This window comes from Acanthaster planci, linkage group LG02, assembly GCF_054643075.1.
Source record: "Acanthaster planci isolate LZ-2023a linkage group LG02, COTS_SCS, whole genome shotgun sequence".
NCBI classification, from domain to species: domain Eukaryota; kingdom Metazoa; phylum Echinodermata; class Asteroidea; order Valvatida; family Acanthasteridae; genus Acanthaster; species Acanthaster planci.
In genome coordinates this window covers 34,057,291-34,070,306 of record NC_141778.1, presented here as the reverse complement: position 1 = coordinate 34,070,306, position 13,016 = coordinate 34,057,291, and the positions used below count along the sequence as shown (strand labels likewise).

Here is a 13,016-nt window from a genome sequence, read left to right as displayed (position 1 = left end):
CCCACCTGGAATTGAACCCAGGTCCTTGTGCATAGCGGTTAGGGTCTCTAACCGCTATGCCACGGCTCTTTCTTGAAGAAATGTGCTCGTTTCTAAATGTTAAACCTTCCATTGTTTGGACTTAGAATATTTTTCAGCCAAAGTCTGTACTGGGAGTAGCAAGGGGTAACCCTTGCCATTTTAATTTGAGGCCTGTAAGTCTAGGTATTGGAAATAGCCAAAGGTACACCTTGCAATTTTTTTTTTTAAATCTTAGGGCTGGTAAGTCTGAGAGCTAATAAGAAGGGTAAAGAGTGGGTGGCTGCTGGCTTGGGACTACCAGTATTAGACAGGTCTTTTAAGATTGCATAGAGTTGAATTGGACTCTGAACTTTTTGGAGGGGATAATGTACACCACAAATCACACACTAAGGTCAATAGAAATTTGTCCCAATGTACACTGTGGTGAATTTGTCACCAACCAGTTTAATGCCTAATCATAGACCTTGTTTACAATTTCTGTGGCTCTGTTAAGGCCATGAATACAATATTACAGCAGTATAACGGTGTAATAAAATGTTACAAAGTGCAAATTCAAAACCATTCATCAAAACTGGTTGGTACCATGTCATGCCTGTTAAAGATTAGCATGAATGTTAACAGGTGTATTGTAATTAGAACTTTTTCCTTTTTAATCTTTACACAACATCCAGGAAAATTACTTTTAGGAAGCTACTGCCACCACCATTTTCTCGTGCACACCTTTTTCCTATTATCTGAGTATTATTGAAGTCTTGTAAGTTTTCAAATTGATGCACTTTAGCCTGAAAACCTAATCTCATAATATATGTATGCACAACTTTTCTTATGGTCTTGACTGAACGAAATGCATTCTTAATATCTGATATTTGGAAATGTGTGCAGTAGTGAATTGTTAATATAAATACTGCACAGTGTAATAACAAAAATTCCAAAGGAAAACAGCTTTAAGCTTAACAGAGTCCATACATGAAATCCAACAAATTATTCCAGAGGTTGTACTATAATCCATTCAGCATACATGATTAGGGTAAAGTTGAAGTTGTGACTTTTTCACCACAAGAACTCTTTGTTTACCCACCAAAAAGCTACTTCTCCCATTATTCTCCAGTTATGTTTTTTAAGTGAGAAACGCCTTTTTAGAAATGCTACTCATAAAAACAAAGATAGTGAACTCCTGCAGGTATTTCAGCAATTACTGCTCAACTATCTAATTTTTTGATGACAAATGTTCTGATGATGATGCATACAAGAGCAGTGGTGGAATAAAAGTAATACATGTAGCAATTTATACGGGAACCAAAATATACACATTGTAAACTCATTCCAAATTTATAGAAAATAATCAGTTGTAATTCCATGTTTTAAAAGCAAGAATTGTTATGATTTCCACCACCGCAGCCAAATTGGTAACTGGGAATGCATTCCATCAACACGCATTATTGGCAAAGCGGCTTGTTTTACATTGGGTCATACTACCCTGCTGTTTCAATAACTTTTGCAATTCCAGGTAATGACAATTTCCTACTTTGTGCATGTGAAGCCAGAATCAAAGTGATTCAACTTGGCAACAGCAATCACATGTTCAAGAAATAATTGTGAAACATTGCATTTCCACAAAAACCTCACTTTACCCAACATACCCTGCAAATCAAAATATTTTCACCAATCAAATATGCCATTCAACAAGTAAGCAACAAAATGAACTTAATTCCCCTTACATTTGGCTTCTCCTAACACCAAAATGTTTGCTTTTTGTCACTCTTACGATCTTTTTGCAAGTTGTTTAGAAGGAAGTATTTTACCACAGCAACTGATTGATAAGTTATATGTGCTTCTTACATACTTCATCTTTTTAAAACAAATCTGATGCAAGTGCTCAAAATAAAGATTCTATACAAACTTGTCAGAAAGAATCAAAATTTGGCAGGCAATGCATAGACGCCACTAGACAAAATAGTTTACTTCTGTGCAAATTATACATTTCTTTCTATCTATCAAAAAAAGCAGAAGTTGGGATAACGCGCGAGTGATAGTGACGTTTTCCGCAATTTCAGTCTTAACCTTGACAGAACCAGTGTACCAATCTTTTGTCTTTCAGGCTCTACTGGAATGTTTGGTTAACCTCAGATATAGATTTTTGACAACTTGCAAACTTCACAATTACAAACGTTGCTTTCATAGGTAAAACTTAAAAAAAGGAAAGAAAAATATCTACTTATCAAAATCTACTGTTCTAACTTACTATTTTAATATCTTTGAAAAACTGTCATTTTTTTCAGTTGGTTCTCCCATGTGTACAAACAAGACTGTGTCTACATTATTCATTTTGGGTTTGGTTTTGTTGAAAATAAATTTTGCATTTCATTCTGTAAGATTCATAACATGAACATTCAAATACATAACTTAAACAGAAGTTAATTGTGTATTTAATGTACGCTGGACTTTAAGACAGTATAATTCTAATTATCCCAAAAACTGTTGTCTAGATCAGATTTACAAGTTACAAAAAAATATGAAAAAAAAAAGTTTTCTACACCAATGTGGAATGTGTGTGTTTTTTGGGGGGGTACTTAAGCAAATAAATGTAGGTGTGTCACAATAATGTGGTAAAGGGTTGATACTAACTGAACTGAAAGAATTCAGCATTGTAAGTCTTACACAAAAACCTTACCATCCCATCAATAGAACTCACATTGTGCATAATCATAGTGATGTACTATTTACAAAAAATGTTCCCTCCACCCGTTGTCAGGTTTGTCTACGTTGCCCTTACAGTTAGTTATTTGCACAATTGTAACTCTTCCTTCATTTTGCATAATTTTCTACTGATTTCCAGGTATCTTGAGCTCTATCTACCATATTACACACTCAGTGGTACATACACTTATTATATAGAAAAACTCCTATCAATATTTATGTGCATAACACATTTGTACAATCACACCTGTTGGAATTTGACAAACCCAACACATTTGACCCAATGGGCCAATTTTTCATAGCCTTGCCAAGTCTTAAAGAATATGTAGAAGTGGCCTCTGGTTACCATGGTAGAATGCCATTAGATGTATACTTTCCAGCTCAGTTAAAGTTAAGCAGCTTATTTTTCTTTTCCCCAATAATTTTGACTTAACAGTTTCATCCAACAAGGCCAAGAACATACAACTTCACAAATCAAATTTGCAAGGAAGGTTGAGCCTCTGCTCATCTTTTCTTGATATGATTATCCAGCCCAATCAAAAACTGACTTAAAAACTGCGCAATTTGAATCCACATCATTTCATAACATGACCCCTTGTTAGAAATATTTCACGTTTCTTGAGATTAAATCAACTTCATAATTCTCATTCTTACAAGCAAAATGTATTATCCACTAACACTCTCAGTTTCTTAGGTATGTTAAATTCAATTTCACTATCCACTTTTGGGTAATTTGAGTTTCCCTGTAGACGGTTAAAACCAACTTTATAAGGAGTCCATTTTGTTACCTCCAAGCACTTCCATAAACCTGGAATTTAGGCCTCTGCCTGTGGAAAAAAGTCTTCATTTCAACTGTCTCTCAGATTTTACAAGTGTATTGACAAGTTCTATATGCTTTATTCCTAAGTTTTGCATAGTGGCTCTCAGACATCCTCATGCTACAGGCTTGTTGAAACTGTCCTCTAGAGGGCACCAGGACAGTTGTCCATGGCTCTCCCTCATCTAGTAGGTATCCCTGAACTCATGGTGCCACTTGCTGAAATTGACGTTGAATGCAACAATGCTGCCTGTTGCCATGCCTGCAATGATTGTCCTGCAAAGAAATGAAAGAAAAGAATGAAAACAACTAGCTCTAGTCTGGTTCATTCTAATTTTTCCAATGAGCTTTCATGATTGTTGTGAATATTAGTTTTAGTACAGTGGAATGCTGCTATACCAAACACCTCTATACTGAACATTCGGCTGTACCAAGCATCGTCCTTGACTCCCAATATTTTGTGCACAAAACCTACCAAATGCTATGCAGTTGGTGTTTGTAGTTCCCGAACGTGAACTTGACAAAACAGTCGATTTTTTTATGTTGGAGAGTGACAAGTGGCCATTATTTCCCCAAGGATTAGAAGGGAAAGCAACTAGTTGTTGAAGAGTTAATTGTAATTAACTAGCTGAGAAACTGGGTACATTGGTCTGCACTTGTTCAAAGTCGTCTTCTAGTACGGCCAGGGCATGCACAGTTAATCTGCCAACGGTATTGAATGGACACTGGTTTTGCGACGCCACATGATCGGGTGTGGAAGAAAACCGCACGTACACCGTGGCATTGCACTAACATTCGCCATAGCATGCATCAGAGATTGTTTCTGAGCAGTAGCTTCATGACTTTTAGGATAAACTTGAAATCAATTTTGTAACTTAAGATTTAATAAGAAACAAAAATAAATAACAGATACATTTTTAAAAACCTTAAACGTGAATGCAACAGCAAAACATCAAGAAAACAGCGAACCATAGTATCACAAGTGGGTGCACTTCAGTTAGACAAGAGAGGGTGCTATTCAACTTGGCAACGAAACTTTCGGCAGTAAATTTCGCTATACCGAATGACCACTGTACTGAACCATTTAGCGTGGACCCTGTTGTGTTCGTTATAGCAGCGTTTCACTGTATGTTTTTTTCTACAAGCCTTTACGTGCAAACACTGAGTATACAGTGTTAAATTACACATCTGGCAGGGCAAAATGGTCTTGCTCTCACAAAATGAATATGGTTGCCAAATCAAGAGGACATAATTTCCTTTGCACTAAACAGCAACACTGTTCATATTTGTATATCTCTTTTAATTAACAATGAACTGAAAAATAATTTTATATTTGAGAATTTAACCAGCAGTGACAACTGACAATTTTACTTGTGGGAAATGATAAAGTAACCTGTAAATTTAGAAACACGGGTATACAGCCTGAAATGATGTTTGAAAGGTTGGCAATGAGGAAACATCCAGTATCATAGTCTCCAGGTGCAGACTGAAAAATGGAACAGATTGATGACATGGGAAGGAGATAGCTGCAAAGCATTAGAGAAACCTCATGCTGCAACTATTATCTGGTATGATGTCACAATCTGCTGGCAGGATCAGTCATCAAATATCTTGATACTTTTTCCAAGTACGTGAAACTGGTGAGCTCAATGTGACAATGCTCAATTAGACGCAATGTGGAAAAAAGGGCAGAGTGGCTGTCTAAAGGAGGATGATAGTCAAATAGTGGATCAAAATAAAATGACAGTGGTGTATCTCCACTTCCAATCCAGGTGGAAGAAATGTCTAAATTTGGACTGCATTTCATTGGTTCAGAAAGCTTGGATTTACACACTGGTTTCCACAATTGGCTGATTTAAATCACCTCGATTTAAATCACAATTAAATGAAATGTTTTTTTTTTAAATAACTGATTTAAATCAACATTTTAAAACTTCTGTTTTGTGGAAAGAGACAAAAATATTCAATTTTTTCATTCAAAGGTTTCGCACATTTTAAACACTGTGTACCTGTACTGATAAGATGCATGGGTGGTACATTCAAGCCACTTGGTTTGATTTAATTAAGCTTTTTGCATTCATTGCCTAAATTAAAGGATTTATAATCATGATTTAATTTCATTTTGTTTTCAAGTGTCCGCATCTGAGTGTAACATATCAATTTTATCTCTGAAACTATTTCATTAGGATTAGAAAAGGTCATTATGCAGTGAAACCACAACCAGGATAACACACCTATAGTATAAAGAGACTACTTTTTGCTACTTTCATCATAAAGAAACTACAAGAGTAGTGATATTTAAAGTTGGGCTTTTGCCCTCCCACCTATCCTACACCCCAAGTGTCTCTTCACGAGAGTCAAGCTAGACACGGTCTTCTTTTCCCCTGATTCTGCCTTTTCCCTTGGCTGTGGTTTCCCTAGATAGTTGATAGGGACAGTGGGAATCTCGTTCCTCCATTCATGTGTGTCCCTAATTAGATGACGAGGCATTTGGCTAACGGTTCCAAAACTAGCAAGCTAGCTTCGGCTTTCCACCAGTTAATGTCCCGCGTGGACTAGTGTCACGTCAGGAGAGAATCCTTCACTGTGACCCTGTAGTCTTATTTACATCCCCCACAGCCAAGGCAGCAGGTGAACAGACTTACGGCTGGTTCATACTTTGCACGAAAGCGAACACAAAGGCGAATTTGTGATGTCAGAACAAATATTCGAGCTGCACTTTGCAAAAGTTGAACACATTTCAACTCTAGCAAAATTCTGCTGCAAATCTTTTCTGACGTCCAGTTCACATTGCCTTCACATTTGCCTGTAGTATGAACCAGCCTTTTCTTGTCTTTTATCTGCTGTCGTGACTCGATTAGGTAAGGGAGCACCATCTGCCATTGCAGGCTGTACGAAGAACTCACTGAGTCCAGAAGGACTAATTGCCATTGTTTAAGGTGTACAGGAGGTCAAGAGTTTTCACTAAGGTCATGCAGCACAATCAGGAATGGAAGTACTTGCAAGTGATTCCTAGCACTGCGAGGGGCACAATGTTGTCATTGCACCATACATCCCTCAACCTGATTGTGAACCTGTCTAACTTGATCGACTCCACACCCATGATGGCCTTCAGTGAATCTTTACAACTCTGGTACTTTCCAACCTTCTCTTCGCACGCTCTCTGAAGAGTGTCAAGATCTGATTCCAAACGTATGGATACGTCTTTCACTATGTCTGGAAAACCAGATATGGTCATTTCACTGCTTCAGATTGGTCCTTGCAAGGAACCTCATGTGGGTCTTAGAGGCCAATTGATCGACAAGCACGTATGCCTCATAATCCATGCCCCTTGCACTTTGGAGGCATTGGCCTGACTCTGTTGGTGCATTGAACCCCCGACATGACATCATCCCCAGTCTCCCATGGTTTAAAGTCTCACAAGGGTACATGTTTGAGTACATCTGGAGAGTCACAAAAGTATTTATGCGATTGCAACTGTGATCGCATAAGTACTCATGTTTATCACCCTTCCAGGCTACAGCTCGGGATTCCTGACACACTTTGGCTGCCCATTCGGAGATCAGCTAATTCTCGCCCCCTCCAACGTTCCGATGGGCAAGCTGTCTTATGCAGGTCATGTCCTGAGTTTCACAAATGCATGACTTCAACCTTCCCCAGGCACGAGATTGTATGATTGTCACTCTGGGCAACTGCCAAGAAGGCCCTTGCCCACATTGGTAGATTGGCTGCCTCTAGCTTCATCAGACCAAGCCTGCTATCTGATGTCGCCGAGTATAACAATCCATTTGTGGTGGGGGGGGGGAGGTTCAACCAACCTTTACTGCCACCCTGGTTGTGCTGTCCAAGGCCCACAAGGTGTTAAGGCTAATGATAGCCACAGTCACCTGGTACAGCAATCAAGGGGTGACACTGTTACTGACCAGATCAGCCTTCTGAGCAAGCTTGAGTTTTGCTTGGTAGCCACACTTAGAGATCGTTTGGCCAGACTACCAGCCAGGGTCCGACCCGAAGATGAGTTGGCAGTTTCAGCCAGCTCGATCCATTGGATGGGCTGGTCACCAATCCAAAGAGGCCCCTCATTAACCATGCTTCCCCAGGGCTGAATGCGAAACATGCCGCACTTCTTCACATTCATCTCTAGCCCAGTAGAGTCACAGAACTCCTTGGCAATTCGGAGCAAGCACTCCAAGTCTCGACTTTCCGACAATTGTGATGTCATCTGCAATGCCAAGGCTGAGATATAACATCTTTCACCTTTGACCTTGAAGGAGAACCCTTCTTCTTGTTCAAGGTGTCTTAAAAGGGGGTAATTGCTATGTTGAATAGCAAGGGCAAGAGAGCAGAGCTCTCTGTTTGACACCTCTCTTGAAAAATATGGCACAGGTGGCTACGGTCCCTACTTTTAATCGAGTAACTGTCATCATAAAGGTTGCTGATCAGACCGATAAGGTTTGAGTCCAGACTGGTCCGCTCTAGTTCTTGCACTATGTGGCAGTGTGATACTAAATCAAAAGCCTTGGACAGGTCAAGAAAAGCCATAGAGATTGGCCCCCGGAGTTCTTTTGCAGTCTTAAGAGTGTTTACCAAGAAAAAATGATCTTGGCGCACCCTAGGGCTGCTACAAACCCACACTGTTACAGACTTAGATACACAAACTTAATGCAAAGGAAAGGATTCCGGTGAATCACTATTGAGGAGATAGTGATCAGCCTCCAGTTCCTACTTGGTGCAATCCCTCAGAACCTTTTAGCAGCAAGTTGGATCTTGCGCCTTTCAGGTCCTCTGGAATCTTCCCACATGGGATCCATGCGGTGAACAGGCATTCTACATGTAGTTCCAACAGGTCAGAGCCTCAGAGATCCTTGAAGGTATAAATACCGTCAGGCCTGGGGGCACTGCCGTTTGGCACTGCCATTTGGCACTACTTAGAGGCCCTGTCTCACCTCTGAGATTGTCACTGGATTCCTCCTGTCCATAAACATTCATGGAGATATTACTGCCAGGACAGTTCTTGAGTTCTGCACACTCAGAACCAGTTGTTTCCAACTTGTTCTTATAGAAGGCCTCAACTTTCTTCGAATGGTCTCCAAAACCTTGGGAGTATACAAATACATCAGTTTGAGGGGAAGCAGGGGGATTTACTGGCCCAACATGTAGGTCCAGTTTGACTACCTCTTAACGCAAAGTGGACCTCACCTTACTCCCGCCATTTATCTGTACTTTGTTGAATTTCTTCACTCTGACATTCAGAGCTCAAGGCAGAAATCACATCGCATAAGTGCCCCAGCTGCAGATATTGTGATTCTCTGTTTTAATCAGACAGTTGGCTTAACCTGGTCCATACAAGTTCTGAGCTTGCTGTTGGACGCTGGTCCAAGTGACCACAGCGAGGTGGCAGTACAGCCAGGACTGTTAATGAGGTGGGCCCCATGCTGGTCAGGGCTTGCCTATCGCTGGAGGCTTGGGAGACAGTGCCCAAGGGTCTGCGGGCAATACGTGCCTCAACCAACCCCTCTGACGACCAACCTGCACCCCAGGCAAAAGGGGAAGGGGGCAGATGGGAGAGGCAGGCCAGCGCGCAGAAGCAACTGCTCTCTCTCTCGGATGCCAGCTATCCTGAGGGAAACTTCGAGGGAACAAGCTACTAGTTGGTTCAATTTGTCTTTCATCCCTATACCAATCAGATGATCGAGTCAAAGTTCTTCTCAAATATATCAGTACATTGTGGAGACATCACGAAATAAATGTGTAATTTTACGCAAGTCACGTCTTCTCTATTATGTGCAAAAATAATGTCACAGTCATCATAATGATCAGAGGAAATTTTTCCCCTTAAAGAAGGAACTATGACCTGTATCACTTTCAAAAAGTGATATGGGCTACACCATTTGCTACCCCTTTGATGATCACCTTTTAAAACCTTACTCTTCACATTTTTTCAACTGTGCCCCCATATCGTCAAATCGTGTGAGTGAATTTCATCGCTTTTTTTAATAACTTATGTGCATAAAACTTATTAGAAGTATGTTCTATTTAGCAATGTATCCAGTAAATTTTTTTATAAACAGTGATTTAAGTCAAGAGGGCATTTTTATCCCAGTTTACTCTATCTCCAAGGGAACTGTCTACATTTCTAGAGGTATGTGTAGGTGCTATGCTGTATGTATTCACCTGGGGTTAGACAACACTGAAAGTGGTTATTTATTGTAAATATGGTGATTTTAATCAAGTTACTAGACTGAATTTTTTAATTTAAAATGCAATTTGTTTAATTTCATTAAAAAATAAAAAATACAAGAAAATTAATCTACATGTTGGTACAGACATATTTGCTTGCTTTAATAGACAATTAAGGCAACTGGTTTCAAGTGAAAAAAATCCTACTGAAATCGAGCATAAACCTTATTTAGATTTTAAAAATCGAATTCTTATTTAATTGAAAATGTTTTTAAAAATTGTTGACGCTGCTGGTTTGCTGTCCAACTTTTCCTGCTCCACTTGACAGAATTACATGTTTGTCAATAGATAACCCCAATGAGTGTAAATACTGTATATGACCTGTCATCACAAAATGAGCTGAAAGTCAGAAATCTCAAAAATTGGGAAATTGGTATTTTTTTAATTCAGCAGAAAAGGAACTGTCCAATGGTATGTACACGGAACACTTAGGGTAAAAGTATCAGGTGACAATGTAACATTATTCTGGCAGCTTTGCGTCTTTGTTCCTGACGTAGGCTGCATCCGAATCTCTTGTCTAGAGCTAGGTCTAGGTCTTCCCTCCATTTGAAATGCAAGGAGACGTGTAGACAATAGACCTAGCCGTAGCTCTGGAAGCCGGTTTCGCACAAGGCCATAGTTTCGACATATCTGACTTGGCAGGAATTATGCTGTTGTCAAAATTGCTGAGAAAATGATATTTTTAAATATATGATCCTGCAAAATATTTGGAATTAAATAGCAAATGGGCTACTCTTTCCAAATACATGTATTACAAAACCCAAAAATTGACCCCCACATCAGTATGACTTTAAACCCTTAAAATAGGAAAGAGCAGGATGCGACATTACTCTCATTTTGTCGTGACAAGTCAGGTCACATATGAGGGAGATGAACAAGCTAATCAGAGTGTAGTCAATGCTGTCAATGTGTGAGCAAATGGAGGTAGGGTCCATGAAATGCACAAAGCTTAGTAATTCACAGAATTCAATGCGGTCTGCACATTCACGTAACACTAGTCATGAGTCACAAATGCAGGATTAAGTGTGCAATTGTGCATGCGCTATCCATCTGAAACTGCGCCATCTAACAAGGAGTATGGACCCAATCCAACCACTTTCACTGCAGAATGTTCATAGTTTTCAGGCAAACTAAATCTTCTTTATCTCTTCATTCCAAATGTCAGGCCATGCCAAGAAGCACATGCAATCTGAGTATCATGGAACTAGGTTCATTTTCCTTGAAGCGTAGTGAGAAAGATATGGGGGGGGGGAATGGAACATGCATTTGAGTATGAATGTTTCTGGGAATCAGATGGCAGGATGTCAGGTTAAAAATCTCAACTGCAGATATTTACCTATCTTGATGGTTTTTCAGTCTATCAAGGAAACAAAAGAATTACCAAGACATGTTTGGAAAGAAAAGCTTGGCAACGCAACAAAAGAATAGGGGTTGGAGAGGAAATTGTCAGAGAAATGAAGGATACTACATACACTGGCAGATGCATACACAATCAGTGTGACAATAGACAGAAAATGACCCAAAAGATACTACAGTAAAAAAAAAAGCATTTATATAATGGGACAGAGAATACTCCGGGAAATAAGATGATATCATCTACTATTTATAGTGACATCTGGGACTTGTTCCAACAACATGAGGCCTGTGTTAACACTAACACTGACTTCAACTCTGACACCTTTCTTGTATCAAACTGATTTGGCTCCATGATATCAGATATTGTCTAGTATTGAAATTGTGCCCATTAGTAATGACCATTTTACAAGATACATAGGCTAAAAACAATTCAAGAACACTGGAAATTTTCTGTATTTATGCATATATTTGTCCAGGTTTCTAACAACAGATTCCATCCAGATGAGAAGCCTTTTCTTAATAGATTGGTACAACTCAAGTACAGCAAGACAGTGACACAAGTTTGCATTATTCTGTCACAAAACAATTCAAGCAGTACTTGATTTCAAGAACAATGTCCATTTTGTTGGGGGGGACTAATATCCTTACCGTTGTTCATGAGCCATGTCTATAGCAAGAATAGAGGCATCACACAGTGGGAATGAGTACATCAGATTGTGATCAAAGGTCCGCCACACCTGAACCTGACGATTGTCCCCACCTGTCAGGAAATAGTCACCCTCATGCTTGAACCGGATTGCCTGCAAAGAGAAGGGGAATTATGAAAAAGCACAGGCCAGTAACAGATCGAACAGAGTTGGTCTCTAATATTTAGGGATCAACCGATGATCGGATTGGACAACCGATCTGGCAACATCGGCAAAACATCGGATAAACATAATTTGACCTTCTTTGCCAATATGAGTGTTGATGTTAACTTGGAGAAAGGAGCAAACACTGCACTCAGCTTTGGCAAACAAAAATCTCATATTTTTTATTTCAGCATGAATACAAACTGTAGTTTTTTTCATTTGGTGTGATGAATGAGCGGTTATACCATGGTTAAACCCACGTGAAGTATCCCGAAAATTACACCTGCGTGATCCATGCCGCAACAACTCAATCCACGGACTGCGGCCCAAAGGAGCAGTCAGTGTACGTGTATACCGTTTCCACTGACAGCCATTAAAATAGCCCGGGAACTACACCATGTGTGGCACCACGCACGACGTGTGTGACCGGTCTGGAGGTAGCCCGCAATTTAGCCTTTATTCAAGGCACACTACCTGAACACACAACGTGCACCTCTGCCGGTTGCATGCACGATGAAGACACCAACGTAGTGGTGCAACAGTGCCATGCGTACCTTGACTAAAGGCTACTGTGATTCAGCCCGAAGTGCTGTGTCTATTCTGTGCGTACACGTACATGTACGGGTAAGCACCCCTTGGGTTGTGTGATCGGTTACATCGGTATGGTGCGCAGTAGCGATTGATGTACAGAATTTACACGGTTTATTCTCTCAACAAAGACTGTGATGGCAAAACCTAATCCTATTACCGGTAATGTGTAAACTGACATTTTAAGGGAGTACACTGGTTTTGTGTTGTTCACAGGCCTACATCCTGTTAAGGCTACGTTTCAGTTACTGTCGGTAAAAACATCGGATCGAATTGGACAATGTTCTAATTAAAACATCAGACATCGGATTGGCAGTTAAAATCTACATCTGTTGATCCCTACTAATATTTAGTTTTCTTTTTCTCCTGTCTGCGTTGAAAAAAAAAAACAAGCTGGGTGAATGTAAATAAATATTTGCAGTGTTTTAAGACATTACTCCAAACCT

The 13,016-nt window shown here is 39.8% G+C and overlaps 1 protein-coding gene across 7 annotated transcripts in view; it reads right to left on the bottom strand.

Annotated features, from left to right (window-relative positions):
- Nucleotides 1-423: 423 nt before the first annotated feature.
- LOC110983756 (neurobeachin-like) overlaps nt 424-13,016 on the bottom strand; it is a 176,896-nt gene continuing 164,303 nt past the window's right edge. For 4 of the 7 annotated variants that reach the window (XM_022243287.2, XM_022243289.2, XM_022243288.2 and 1 more), the window contains 3 exons: nt 11,780-11,931; nt 11,112-11,132; nt 424-3,811 (listed from right to left, as the gene is read on the bottom strand). In XM_022243287.2, coding sequence (XP_022098979.2) covers nt 3,721-3,811; nt 11,112-11,132; nt 11,780-11,931 — 264 coding nt within the window. In that variant the 3' untranslated portion in view covers nt 424-3,720. The remainder of the gene's footprint in view (nt 3,812-11,111; nt 11,133-11,779; nt 11,932-13,016) is intronic. The other 3 variants (XM_022243291.2, XM_022243293.2, XM_087133343.1) reach the window with 1 other exon arrangement.